This window comes from Aotus nancymaae, unplaced genomic scaffold (genome assembly GCF_030222135.1).
Source record: "Aotus nancymaae isolate 86718 unplaced genomic scaffold, 86718_ANA_hifiasm-v0.15.2.pri h1tg000089l, whole genome shotgun sequence".
Taxonomy (NCBI): Eukaryota; Metazoa; Chordata; class Mammalia; order Primates; family Aotidae; genus Aotus; species Aotus nancymaae.
Genome location: NW_026988504.1, coordinates 17,398,688 through 17,412,884, shown reverse-complemented (window position 1 = coordinate 17,412,884; position 14,197 = coordinate 17,398,688). Strand labels below are relative to the sequence as shown.

At 37.2% G+C, this 14,197-nt stretch overlaps 1 protein-coding gene across 3 annotated transcripts in view; it reads right to left on the bottom strand.

The window, feature by feature from the left end:
• Positions 1–14,197, bottom strand: part of BPTF (bromodomain PHD finger transcription factor) — a 155,451-nt gene that overhangs the window by 103,688 nt on the left and 37,566 nt on the right. For 2 of the 3 annotated variants that reach the window (XM_012453870.3, XM_064369659.1), the window contains exons 3-5: positions 12,236–12,459; positions 3,614–3,814; positions 2,877–3,065 (exon numbers count right to left, since the gene is read on the bottom strand). In XM_012453870.3, coding sequence (XP_012309293.2) covers positions 2,877–3,065; positions 3,614–3,814; positions 12,236–12,459 — 614 coding nt within the window. The remainder of the gene's footprint in view (positions 1–2,876; positions 3,066–3,613; positions 3,815–12,235; positions 12,460–14,197) is intronic. The other variant, XM_012453869.3, reaches the window with a different exon arrangement.

The window sequence follows — 14,197 nt, the reverse complement described above, 5'->3', positions numbered from 1 at the left end:
TTCTCTCTGAAAGTCAGAACTCAATATTAAGTCTGTCTACTGCCCAGTAGAATGTAAGTCACCAAGAGCCCAGACCTTATCTATTTTGGTCATTGACATATCCCTGTTATTATAGTCTGAAGTCAGGGACCTATTACAATGCTTATCTACTTTATAAAAGTACCAAACTCCTCTTTAATATCTGTGACAGATGACCAAAACTGATATATTTAATAAAGTCTTTTAAAAATGTTTTTCATGTTTTGGGAACAAGTATGATAATTCTGTTTTGTTTTTTACTCTAGTCATGAAGAGAACTATGAGTTATTAGACGGGAAGGTTTTGAATTTACTGTAGGGACAGCATCTTCAGCCATAGAGCGCTCTCACCCTGCTAATGACCCAAAATCTCCTCTGATGCCAGCTACTGACAATTGCTATATTTGCTCCCATTCTAGTTTCCCTGAAACTTCTTGCTTATGTTTTCATATATTTTTCTTTTTCTTTTTTTTTTTGAGATGGAGTCTTGCTCTGTTGCCCAGGCTGGAGTGCAGTGGCACGATCTCAGCTTACTGCAATCTCCGCCTCTCGAGTATAAGTGATCCTCCTGCCTCAGCTTCCCAAGTAGCTGGGATTACAGGTATGTGCCACCATGTCTGGCTAATTTTTGCATTTTTAGTAGAGACAGTGTTTCACCATGTTGGTCAGCCTGGTCTCAAACTCCTGACTTCAGGTGATCCGCCTAGTTCAGCCTCCCAAAGTGCTGGGATTACAGGCATGAGCCACTGCACATGGCCATAAATATATTTTTATATACATGAAAATACTATTATATTTGAACTGTGAAGTGTAACTACAAAGGCTCTCATTTACAAGAATTATGTTGATTAACAACTACTGAATCAGTAAAAGTATAATTCAATTCACTCATTTTATTATTCTCTTCTTGCTAGGCTTTCTCACTCTTCAAAAGAGTTAACTGTAAATAGCAGTTAACAGTAATACCCAACATTTACTGAGCAGTTAATATGTGTTAGGCACAATCCTGTGTTTTATATATATTATTCATTTAACGTTCATTAAAAGTATGTAAGATTCTAGGGTAATAGTTTCCCCCTTAAATCATTCAAATAACAAAAGAACATATATCTCAGAGAAATGAATAAATTGGTAATACAATACCTTACAAAGCAAATGTCTGCTAAAATCTAAGTATAGCTGTTACTTAGCTGAGTTTGGTTTAGAAACAGAACTAGATCTTATATTAGCCCACTAGTAAGACTGATGTTTATACTAAGTACTGATCAATGTAAAAGCACAAAGAATATTTTTTAAAGTATTTACTAAGAATATAATCATGATTCCAATAAGAATGAAATATTTTCCACATTATTTTGGGGGTAATAACCCATTTTCAAACTTTTAACCCTGAATATGGGAGTCAGGATAATGTAATTTTAAAAAAACTGGATAGGACCCAGAACTTAAACCATAAAATTATAAAATCAAATTATAGATATCTGAGTTTCTCCAATCTATTCAATAAAAGACTCTCACTGAAATAATTTCTTATGGGTACTTACTGAATGCCTTTAGTGAAAGGGAATTTATTACTTCTATTTTCCAAAAAGCTCTAATTTTAAGTTGATAATATTTAATCAAAATAATCTTTATTATAATTTCTATTTATGACTTAACACCATAAATCTCTAAAAACAAGTCTCATATGCCCCACAACAGTCCTTCAAATATCTGAGGACAATTACATTATTTCCATCTCACCCCTCAATGCCAAGTCCCTATTCTTTTTTAGAATAAAAACTTTTTTTTTTTTTTTTTTTGGAGATGGAGTCTCACTATTGTCCAGGCTGGAATACAGTGGTGCAATCTCCTCTCACTGCAATCTCCACCTCTAGGGTTCAAGCTATTCTCCTGCCTCAGACTCCTGAGTAGCTGGGATTACAGGCGCCCACCACCATGCCAGGCAAATTTTTGTATTTTTAGTAGAAATGAGGTTTCACCATGTTGGCCAGGCTAGTCTCAAACTCCTGACCTCAGGTGATCCGCCTGCCTCAGCCTCCCAAAGTGCTGGGATTACAGGCGTGAGCCACCATGCCCAGCCCTTTTCTTGATCTTAATGACCAATCTCTCATCAGTATAAAATACAGTGGAGTTACTGCTGATTGCTGTGGTTCTTCTGGAGCTTACACTTACATCCCTATCTGTAGCGCCCTGTTAAACTGGTGTTTTCAGGAATACAGCTCACTGTTGACCAGTACTCAAATGGAAGTTATCCCCATAACAACTGTAGGTTGTCAAAATCCATGTTATGCAACAGGACATGCTTCGTGTGATATAATTTACTTGGAGTATAACTTTAATTTTAAAAACTGAAAATACGAATTACTGGTCAACTTACATTTTTATGGCAATATACATCTCACAACAATGTTTTGTGATAATGATTTTCTACCATAACACTACGGTTTGAAATGCTATAAATATTACATGAGCACATGCAAACATAAAATTAATTTGTTAGTATCTACAGAACTAGAAAGGTCATATCATTCAACATGGAGCCATTAGTACATAAGTAATTAAAACCAAAATATCTGCCACTATGGTCTGGTGATAAAATATAAAAATAAATCTATTAAACAAAAACAGCTAAATGAAGTATAAGAAGCATGAAAATTATGATGAGTTTCAAGCACTAACTGCGAGGACATTTATCAAACTTCAAATATTAGGTGACAATTTAGCAAACAGGGATGGCACTGTAAGCAAGCAGCATGAATGAACACATACTTTAAAGTTTTAGGTGACATTCGGCTTTTACTACAAAAGGGAAGGATTCCCCCCATTACAGAGGCATTGATATGCTGCCCTCTGTACCTGGCACATCCTGGGGGAGCTCAGATGCCACCTTCTTCTCTGCCATGTTGCTGCTATCAGGGGTTTCTGAGAGACACCCCACGGGGCTCCTCCCTTCAGAGGGACTAGTCTCTTCTGAAGATGCATTTGTTGTGTTGTCGCCAAGATTTGTTGACACAGAGTTACCTTTATCCCCAACTTCTGTTGGCTCTACAGCAAAATGCACAACAAAACTTAAAAGATATTCTTTAAAATTGCTTCAGGACAAATGGCCACATTCAGTCAACTACTAAAAATGATCAATCACCGAAAAAACCTGCTTCTGCTGGATGGCCATTTTAAAGCAATTAGATTCTGGGACAGTGCTGCAATAGGTAATCCAAAGAGTATTTAAGAATATTTCATAATATATTAAGAATGCTTAAGTAATTAATATTAAAATGAACATTTTATCACATACAAAAGTGTATATTCGGGAATAATATAAAAAATAGTACTTTTTGATAGGGAAATAGCAATTAATGGGAAGTACAGAGACATAAGTATAACAATATAGCAAATCTACCAATACATACAACTCAGTACAATTGTTACACGTCACAAGAGGGGACAGTATCCTGATCTCTTTAGAAATATTAAATTAAGCAGTTGCTTACAATATTTCACTTTCATTTTCCAAGTAAAACTGGAGGTTTCATAAATAACACTGATGAAACGTGAAGTTAATCAAGCATAATTTAGTCAAGTAATTTTTTTACCCTCAGATTTTCCTTGCTCAGGGACATCCTCTGGTGTTTTGTTGTCGCTGTCTTTTTCAAGGGACTGGTCTTCAAATTCTTCTCTGCTTTTCTCAGTATCTTTAGAGTCATCCTCAGTCTCATTCTTATCTTTTTCTGTTTCTTCTAGGCTTTTAACATCAATGTCTCCCTTTTTGGCTCTTATGGATTCCAAAATTTCTTCTATAATAAAAACAAATTAAAAAATTATTTCTATTCATAACCAAATAGAACAGTACCACAAATGCCACTTAAGAATTTCAATACAAGCTATTAAAAAGAAAAAAATCAAGTGTTTTTTTTTTTTTTTTTTTTAAGCGGAGTTTCGCTCTTGTTACCCAGGCTGGAGTGCAATGGCGCCATCTCGGCTCACTGCAACCTCCGCCTCCTGGGTTCAGGCAATTCTCCTGCCTCAGCCTCCTGAGTAGCTGGGATTACAGGCATGCACCACCATGCCCAGCTAATTTTTTGTATTAGTAGAGACGGGGTTTCACCATGTTGACCAGGATGGTCTCGACCTCTTGACCTCGTGATCCACCCGTCTCGGCCTCCCAAAGTGCTGGGATTACAGGCTTGAGCCACCGCGCCCGGCCTCAAGTATTTTTAAAGCAGTAGACCTATGAAACAAAAAACACAATTTTGTTTACATAATTAAATCAATTTGGTGTGCCTTCACTTCTAGAAAACATATGCTAGTTATGGGCTCTACTTCTTTTAAAAACAAAAAGAAAAATTCGTCTATCTTTTTTTAAAAAGATATAGGCTTGATATACATATCTGTCATGGACAGTTGTGACAGATGACCAAAACTGCAGGCTGACATAGACCCACAGACTGGGCAGCACATTGCAGTGATCAAAACCTGGAAACCTCAAACCTACTGCAAATCTGACTTGGATTAGCTGTGTGACTCTGGGCAAGCTACCTAACCTCCCCAGGCCATCATTTTCTCAAATGTAAAGTGAGAAAACAGAGGCCCATTTGGAAACAACTTTCCTCTGAAGCCCCTTAAACTGTTCCGAGAGTCACTAAGCCTCTAAGCACACTTTTCTTCTTTCAACTTAGAGTGATACTACAGCATGTTACAGAGCACAGGATATAGAAGGACGACAGTGTACAGAATGCAGAGTATATCCATATGGACTCATGGATAATCACATTCTTTGGGTTATCATGCAATACTATCACTTTAAATTTTGTTGCACAAATTGTTTCAGCTTTGGCCATTTGGGACTTTTTCCGAGTCCAATGTCCTTTTGACACATACTCATCCATTCATTCATTCATTCATTCAGCGTTTTCTTACTTTCCAGTATTACAAGATGCTCCAGGCTCACCTTGTATTTTCTCTGCCCCAGCCCTAGAATCTACCATCTCTCTAAGGAGCCTTTGTTCTTTTTTGAGGAACAAATTGGAGAATGTTAGAACTCACAATCTAGGTGCTTGCTGTGCTTGTTACTACTGGGGTGTTGCTGTTCTAGGGTCTCTCGGCCAACAGAGCTAAGAAATGTCATAAATATACACATCTATATTATTTCTGTATTTGTGTGGGTACATATGTGCATGAGTGAATGCCTATGTGTCTGTGTATGGTTCATTTAGCATTGCCTGTTTATTTGTAACTTCTTTCTCTGACAGTGAGAAATCTGCACACTACCTATAATATACCTAGTTATTTGTTCATTCCTAGTACACATAGTAAAACGGTTTGGAAATTGCTGTTTCTTCATAAAAATAAATATACCAACTAGAGTACAATATTTATGAATAAGAAGAAATACTGTTGTTTTTTTTGAGATAGAGTTTTGCTCTTGTCGCCCAGGCTGGAGCACAATGGTGTGATCCTGGCTCACTGCAACTTCTGCCTCCCAGATTCAAGTGATTCTCCTTCCTCAGCTTCCCAAGTAGCTGGGATTACAGGCAACCGCCACCACACCAGGTTAATTTTTGTATTTTTAGTAGAGATGGGGTTTCACCACGTTGGCCAGACTGGTCTCCAATTCCTGACCTCAGGTGATCTGCCTACCACAGCCTCCCAAAGTGTTGGGATTACAGGCATAAACCACTGCACCAGGCCAGGAGAAACACTTTTAATACCATGCCTACACACAGTACTCCTGTTTGGATTTATTGGTTTTTGTTCCCTTTTTAAAAATTTTTTTACTTTTTTAGAGACAGTCTCACTCTTGCCCAGGAGTACACTGGCATGATCACAGCTCACTGTAACCTTGAACTCCTAGACTCAAGTGATCCTCCCACCTCAGCCTCCTGAGTAGATGGAACTACAGGTATGTGTCACCACGTATGGCTAATTTTTTAATCTTTTTAAAAATAGAGTTGGAGTCTCACTATGTTGCTCAGGCTGGTCTTGAACTCCCAGCCTCAAGCGACCCCCCATTGGGATTACAGGCGTGAGCAGTGCCCAGCCCTTAATTACTGTATTTTAAAGAACATTTTTTTTTTTTTTTTTTTTTTTTTTTTGAGGCGGAGTTTCGCTCGTTACCCAGGCTGGAGTGCAATGGCGCGATCTCGGCTCACCGCAACCTCCGCCTCCTGGGTTCAGGCAATTCTCCTGCCTCAGCCTCCTGAGTAGCTGGGATTACAGGCACGCACCACCATGCCCAGCTAATTTTTTGTATTAGTAGAGACGGGGTTTCACCATGTTGACCAGGACGGTCTCGATCTCTTGACCTCGTGATCCACCCGTCTCGGCCTCCCAAAGTGCTGGGATTACAGGCTTGAGCCACTGCGCCCGGCCTTAAAGAACATTTTATTTGGAAAAAGAAAATGTAGTTACCGATGATCTGTTTTTCTTAGAGGTACAGATTTTCTCTTTTTTTTTTTGAGACAGAGTCTTGCCAGGCTGGAGTGCAGTGGCATGACCTTGGCTCACTGCAACCTCCACCTCCTAGGTTCAAGCAATTCTCCCACCTCAGCCTCCCAAGTAGCTGAGACTACAGGCGCACACCACCACACCTGGCTAATTTTTGCATTTTTAGCAGAGACAGAGTTTCACTAAGTTGGCCAGGCCGGTCTCAAATTCCTGACCTCTTGAAGTGCTAGGATTACAGGCATGAGCCACCATGCCTGGCTGTCTTTCAAACATAGTTACATCCTATAGTTTTTCTTAACCAAATCATTGTACATCCTCCCTACTTTCCCAGTGCCATTTAATGAAAATCAAACAAAAAAACCTTTTTTTAATTACCTACTAAGTTTAGACATTTAAATTGGTTGAAAAGCACATAGTTCTCTGATTTTCTATGAAGATTCTAATTTCAAATAGTCTATCTTGTTAAACACTCTTGTATATATGTGTGCATGTATATTCACATTTACATACATACATTCATACTGGTTTTAGTTTCAAAAAACTATAGCAATCACAGCCATAAGAAAAATAGACCAAATATAGGGCCGGGCATGGTAGCTCACACCTGTAATCCCAGCACTTCAGGAGGCCGAGGCAGGTGAATCACTTGAGGCTAGAAGCTTGAGACCAGCCTGGCCAACATGGTGAAACCCATCTCTACCAAAAATACAAAAATTAGCTGGGCGTGGTGGCGTACGCCTATAATCCCAGTTACTTGGGAGGCTGAGACATGAGAATTGCTTGAACCCGGAATACAGAGCCTGTAGTGAGCTGAGATCATGCCACTGCACTCCAGCCTGGGTGACAGAACGAGACTGTTTCAAAGAAACAAAAACCAAACAAACAACAAAAAAAAAAAAAAGAAAGAAAGAAAAAAAGAAAAAGAAAAAAGACCCAAAATGTTCAGCAGAGAGAAAAACATTAAAGGATGAAAGAAAATTACATTGTATCTAATCCATACTAAATATGCATATTCTATAAACAAGCATATTCTACACTTTGCATAAGTATTTCAAACTAAACAAAGAATTAACCTACCCAGTTTTAGAAACCATCTCTACTTAGAAAAATTTCTTCTAAAAGTAAACTTCCTTCAAATGAGAAAAATAAAGCCTTATAAGACATAATTACCATACAGGCATAGAATAAAGCAAATATAGTAAGCTGTATATTTAGCTACAAATATATAGTAAAGTACAGATCTAGATAATGAATATATGGGTATTTACTGTATAATTTTTTTTTTTGAGACAAAGTCTCACTCTATTGCCCAGGCTGGAGTGCAGTGGCACGATCTCGGCTCATTGCAACCTCCCAGATTCAAGCGATTCTCCTGCCTCAGCTTCCTGAATAGCTGAAATTACAGGCATGCGCCATCACACCCGGCTAATTTTTGTATTTTTAGTAGAGACAGGGTTTTGCCATGTTGGTCAGGCTGGTAACTGCATAATTCTTTCAACCTTTCTGTATATTTGAAATTTTTCATAAAATATTGAGGAAAAACAGAGAAGAAAAATTTAACTATCAAAAATAGAATTAAACTCTCCTAAAGTAGACATTCATGTATGTAAAAACCAGAGAGCTATACATTAGAAATGCAGTATTTTGTTTGAGAAGTTAATATCAAGTCAAAATCATCAGGACAGACTATCATTCTGAAATTCCTGTTATCATGCTACAAATTATACTTGGCTATTATTATCAGAACTCCAGTAGTTTCCACTGTTTTCATCTCATAAAACTCCAAGTTAAAGAGCATTATTAGATATTATTTTGGGTATTTACCTGAACTGGGTGATCCTAAACTGACTAACATAGCCAAGACTTTGGTTATAAGAGAGAGCAAATAAAGGTGGTGAAGTGGTGTTCTAGTGGGGACTTCTTCTACCTGAACATTCAATTCATTGCCAATACACTCCTTAAAAAGGTGCTGAGAGAATTAAAGAATTGTAAAAGACCTAGCTGAGCACCTGGCCCACAGTAGGCACTCAAAAATGTTAGTTTCCCCTTCTCCTCCCTATCAATTTTCAATTCTCGTGACTCCCTCCTCCTCTAGTACTAGGTTGATGTTGTACCTTAACCAAAAAAAAAAAGGCCGGGGTGGGGAGAAAGAAAATATTTATGTCTGCCATTTTTGGTCCAGACCTCACCATTAAATACAAGGTGCAACTCATCTTACCTACATGTACTCCATGTAGAGCTAAGAGGATAACTGCAGGTTGCAAGGCAATCTCACAGCACACACATTTTAGTCATCTGACTTTCTAAGAACATATTGTGACCTAAAGCTCAATGCTCTCTTTGTTGCTCTTGATTACTACAAAAGGTTTAACTAATTTTTTAAAGTACATTACATGCTGAATTATACTGAAATATAACATGCCCATTGTGGGAAATTAAAAAAATATGAAAAGGAAACCAACTACAATTCTACTATGCTAACTAGTTATTTTTTAATGATAAAAGCTAATCCAGTTGGTTATTTTAGAAGAGGAGATTTAAGTCTCTCAATGACCCAGGCACAGTTTTTGCATGGTACTTTATTTAATTCTCCAATACGCAATGTTCTATCACATGATAATTCATAACAAAATTTACCAGTTCTCTTATATTAACATTTTTAGTTTTTACATTTCCCCAAATCAGACCACTTAACACTTTTGATTATCCATTCCTGTTTTGATTTTGTTCTTTAACTATGATTATACTGTATATATAATTTTGTACACAGACAAGCTCATCCTGGAAAATATTTTTTTTCCTATTTTTATTTTTTATTCTGGAAAATATTTCTAATTCAACATACTTTATAAAATCATATCTCACATTGCCTTTGAGGGGACTGAAGATGGTTTTCTGGTATTGTACTAAAACACAGGAGAGCAAAAAGGGATTTGTCTATTTTAATGCCATGATTCATAAAAGGAAATTAAGGGGGGAAGTAAGCTGGCTGAAGTTAATAAAATTTTCTACGATTTGACCTATATGGAGGGGAGAATAAGATGGAGATTGTGTTAATGCTATTACTGATTCCCCAAAGACTTCTGAAGACTAAAACTTTTCTAATGAAAAAATTATACATTTTTCTAAACAGATCTAATAGAGAAATACTTCCAACTACCAGATATGAATATATATAATTTAATAATTCATGGTAACTAAGAATGCTTTTTTCTGAAAACAAAGTATATTTGTGCCCTACGGTATTTATATGTGAGAGCCTATCATTCTCCAAAAATATGCATGAATTCACAGGAATACTGATACAGAATATGTGAGAACAAGCTCGGATACAGCTGAGTATCTTTATTAAATATAAACATTCTATTTTTAAGCAAATGGAGAATGGAGAAAATTAATAGGATCATATGTATAGCAGATAATGTATGCAGAAGAACACAACCCAGAACCAGGCACTTATAAGTGTACTTCCAGAATCTTTTTTATTTATTTATTAATTTTTTTGCAGAATCTTAACCTAATAATTTTATCTAAGTTAAAACTTAAAATGTACTACAGTTGGCCCTCCGTGGCCAAAGGTTCTGCATCCTTGGATTCAACCAACGTTGAATTGAAAATATAGTATTCTCAGGATGCAGAACCCTTGGATATGGAATGCCAGCTTTTCATATCAGCAGGTTCCACAGGGCTGACTGCAGGACTTGGGCATCACAGATTTTGCTATCTGCAAAGGGCTCTGGAAGTAATCCCTGAGAACACCGAGGGATGGCTATATTAGAAAACACAGGTGGTATTTATTAAACATGCACTGAATACATCTGGCAGGATAAAAAATATAGCAATAATGATTACCTCTGGAGAAAGGAAGGTCAGATTGAAGATTATGAAGGAAAGACACTCATTTTTCACAGTATATCCTTTTATACTATTTAAACTTTTAAGATATATATGTATTTATAACTCAAAAAAAAGAAAAGTTGAGCAACAAAATAAATAAGGTGACACTGAATTATAACCTAATAAATATCCAATTATAATCCAGTAAGTATAAAATAGATATCCAACAATCTACACTCATAGAAATAAATGCCTGAAAAAATAAACGAATAAACATATCTGTGCAGAAAAATTCCAAATAACGTATGTAGATATTACCTCTTCAAGAAGGTAGAACATAACTCCCCACCCTCTAAGTGTGGCTGTTTATAGTGACTTGCTTCCACAAAGTACAGTATTGGGGGCTGAGGGGATGGGGGAAGATGTGGAGAAACCTGACAAACACTGCTTCACCCAGGGAACCAAGGTTAACATCATCAGCAGTAAGTAATGATGACAGTATGCACTCTTGATAAGAAGATGCAGATTGCACTTCACCTCTGTGGTCTTCCTCCCCAAAATGCATAAACCTAGGCTAACCATGAGAAAAACCTATAATGAATGCATTCTACAAAATACCTAACTAGTACTCCTCAAAACTGTCAAGGCCGTCAAAAACAATGAAAGTCTGAGAAACTGACAATCTAGAGCAAAACATGATGACTAAATATCATGTGGTATAGGATCATGAGGCAGAAAAGTTTCCTTAGTAAAAACTAAGGAAATTTGAATCAAATATGGACTTGAGTTAATAACAGTGTATAAATACCGGTCCATTAGTTATAACAAATATCCCACACGAATCTAAGACATAAATAACAGGGGCAACCAAGTGCAGGATATATGGAAACCCTCTACTATCTTTGCAATTTTTGTCTAAATCTAAAACTATTCTAAAATTTAAAGTTTTATTTTTTAAAAAAGGCACAAAGTTCAAAAAGAATATTATTTCTTAAAATTAAAAACTGGAATGCCAAACAAGTTTAATAAGGTACTTGAATTGAAAAAAGAAACTAGGGCAGGGCGCGGCGGCTCATGCCTGTAATCCCAGCACTTTGGGAGGCCGAGGCAGGTGGATCACAAGGTCAAGAGATCGAGACCATCCTGGTCAACATGGTGAAACCCCGTCTCTACTAAAAAATACGAAAAATTAGCTGGGCATGGTGGCGCGTGCCTGTAATCCCAGCTACTCAGGAGGCTGAGGCAGGAGAATTGCTTGAACCCAGGAGGTGGAGGTTGCGGTGAGCCGAGATCGGGCCATTGCACTCCAGCCTGGGTAACAAGAGCGAAACTCCGTCTCAAAAAAAAAAAAAAAAAAGAAACTAACATTTTGAGGAATATTAGTAATGACCCAAGGCAGAAATAAAACACTAAAATGTATAGCATCCCTAATTTATGTTGGAATGAACAAGGTTCTCTTGAGAAAATGAAATATGGAGAACTAAAGTAAAATATACACACAGTCATGCACTGTACAATGTTTCGGTCAACCAGGAACCGCATACATGACATTGATCCCATAAGATTCTATGTAGTACCTTTTTAAATGTTTAGATACGGTTAGATACACAAATCCCTGCCACTGTGCTACAACTGCTTATGGGATTCAGTAGAGTCACATGACGTACAGGTTTGGAGCCTAGCAGCAACAGGCTATGCCGTATAACCAAGGTGTATAGGAAGCCCTACCACCTAGGTTTGTATAAGTGTACTCTATGATGTTCACACAATGATGACATTGCCAAATGACACATTTTTCAGAATGTATTCCCATCATTAAGCAATACATGACTGTACTTGAAAATTTTAATCTATTTTCAAATTTTGCAGTGATTTCATACCAACAGTTTAGCTCAGAATTAACAAAAATAAAATGAGAAAAATGCCCTTCTCACCATTAGCTGCCGCCAGAAAGGACTTGTTACTGCCCCGAGCCTTATTGGTCAGGTCTTCAGTTATATCCATGTGTCGGTGGATTTCTTCACGCATTTCTTCTAGAATTTTGCAGAGCTCTACTTCCCAATAATCTTTGTCTAGACAGTCAATTAATTCTGCAAGCTGGACCTTTGTGCTATAGTACCAAATTTTCTTTTCATTTTCATTTTCTGTATCTTCTTCTCTGTTTAAAAATGGGGGGAAATACTTTATATGTTAGACATAATGCCACTTATCTGACAGTTTCATCTACCCAGTGAAAAGTTAAAACAAAGCTTATGCACTAAAACTCAATATATGTGCTCACAAGAGATCCCTGCAGGCCTTACTCAAACTTGATTTACTCTGAGAAAGGACATATAAAAAACATGACACAAAGAAAGATTACCTCAAAATTCAGAACCATGTGAGAGTACTTTGTGGAAGCCAGTTTCAGCTACATCTCAATCAACTTTAAGATCATCAGTGTAACAATATGATGAACAGAATGTATTTAGAATTATTTTAGAAGAAAATAAATTTATTTTAGAGACAGGGTCTCACTCTGTCTCCCAGGCTAGAGCTCACTGTGTACTCAGACTCCTAGGCTCAAGCAATTCTCCTGCCTCAGCCTCCCAAGTAGCTAGGACTACAGACATGTGCCACCATACCTGGCTAACTTTATAATAAAATTTAGAAATAGTTCCATCAAAATAGTATAAATGCTTTGCTAAGTTCTGGTTCTCGAAGGAGTTATCTCTAATATCTCATCCCTCTTCTTTACTTCTGTACAACTGAAGCTCAAACTGGAAAGAAGAGGAGCTTCCTCTCCTGCCTAAAATCCTAAGCTTCCATTTACTTTTAATGGAGTTAAAGACCAACAGAGATGGTCACTAACTTAAAAGAAACAAGGCAAATTAATGTCTAGGACTAGACGTAGAGGAACACATATGATGGGATTTCTGTTCCCACTCAAAAGGAATTCAAGAGTATGTGTGAGACACTTGAAGATAGTTGAGTCTGATTTTCCTGTTTACTCAATGGCAAACTGAGGGAACCAAAAGAATAGGGCTTTAGGATAGATCTGGCTTTAAATTTGCTTATAAGATATGTGGACATGGACAAGACACAACCTCTCTGAGTCTCTAACCCATTTTATTAACCTCACTTGTAAAATGAAGATATAATAAAATCTGCCTTCAGGCCACATAACACTTAAAGGTATACTGATAAAGCATCTATCATAGTGTCTGGGCACATCAGTGATCAATAAATGTTAAATATTATTAAAGTAATAAATGAATAAAAATTTAGCAGCATTCCCAGAATGAGTCATTCAGCAACTCTGAAGAAGGGCTATATTAAATCACAGATAAATAAAAGGAAACAAGTAGAGTATCCTTAATCTGAAAATCTGAAATCCGTAAGTTTCTGAGTGCCAACATGCCATTAAAAGGAAATGCTCATTGGAGCATTTCAGATTTTCAGATTAGGAATACTCAACTGGTAGGTATAATGCAAATGTTCCAAAGCCTGTAACACTTCTGGTCCAGAGCATTTTAGATAAGGGATACTCAACCTATACAGTATTCAGTGACTTAACATTTTTCTTCTTAAAGCCACAGAAGAATAAATTCATTAAAGCATAAAGTGGCAAAACAGCGAATACCCACTAATCCATTCAAAGAAAAGTTGGGGGTTTTTTGGTCTGTTTTGTTGTATTTAACTTTTTTCTTTTTCTTTTTTTTTTTTGAGATGGAGTCTCGCTCTGTTGCCCAGGCTGGAGTGCAGTGGTGTGATCTTGGCTCACCACAACCTCCATGTCCCGGGTTCAAGTGATTCTCCTGCCTCAGTCTCCCAAGTAGCCGGGACTATAGCCATGCACCACCATGCCCAGCCAATTTTCATATTTTTAGTAGAGACAAGGTTTTGCCACATTGGCC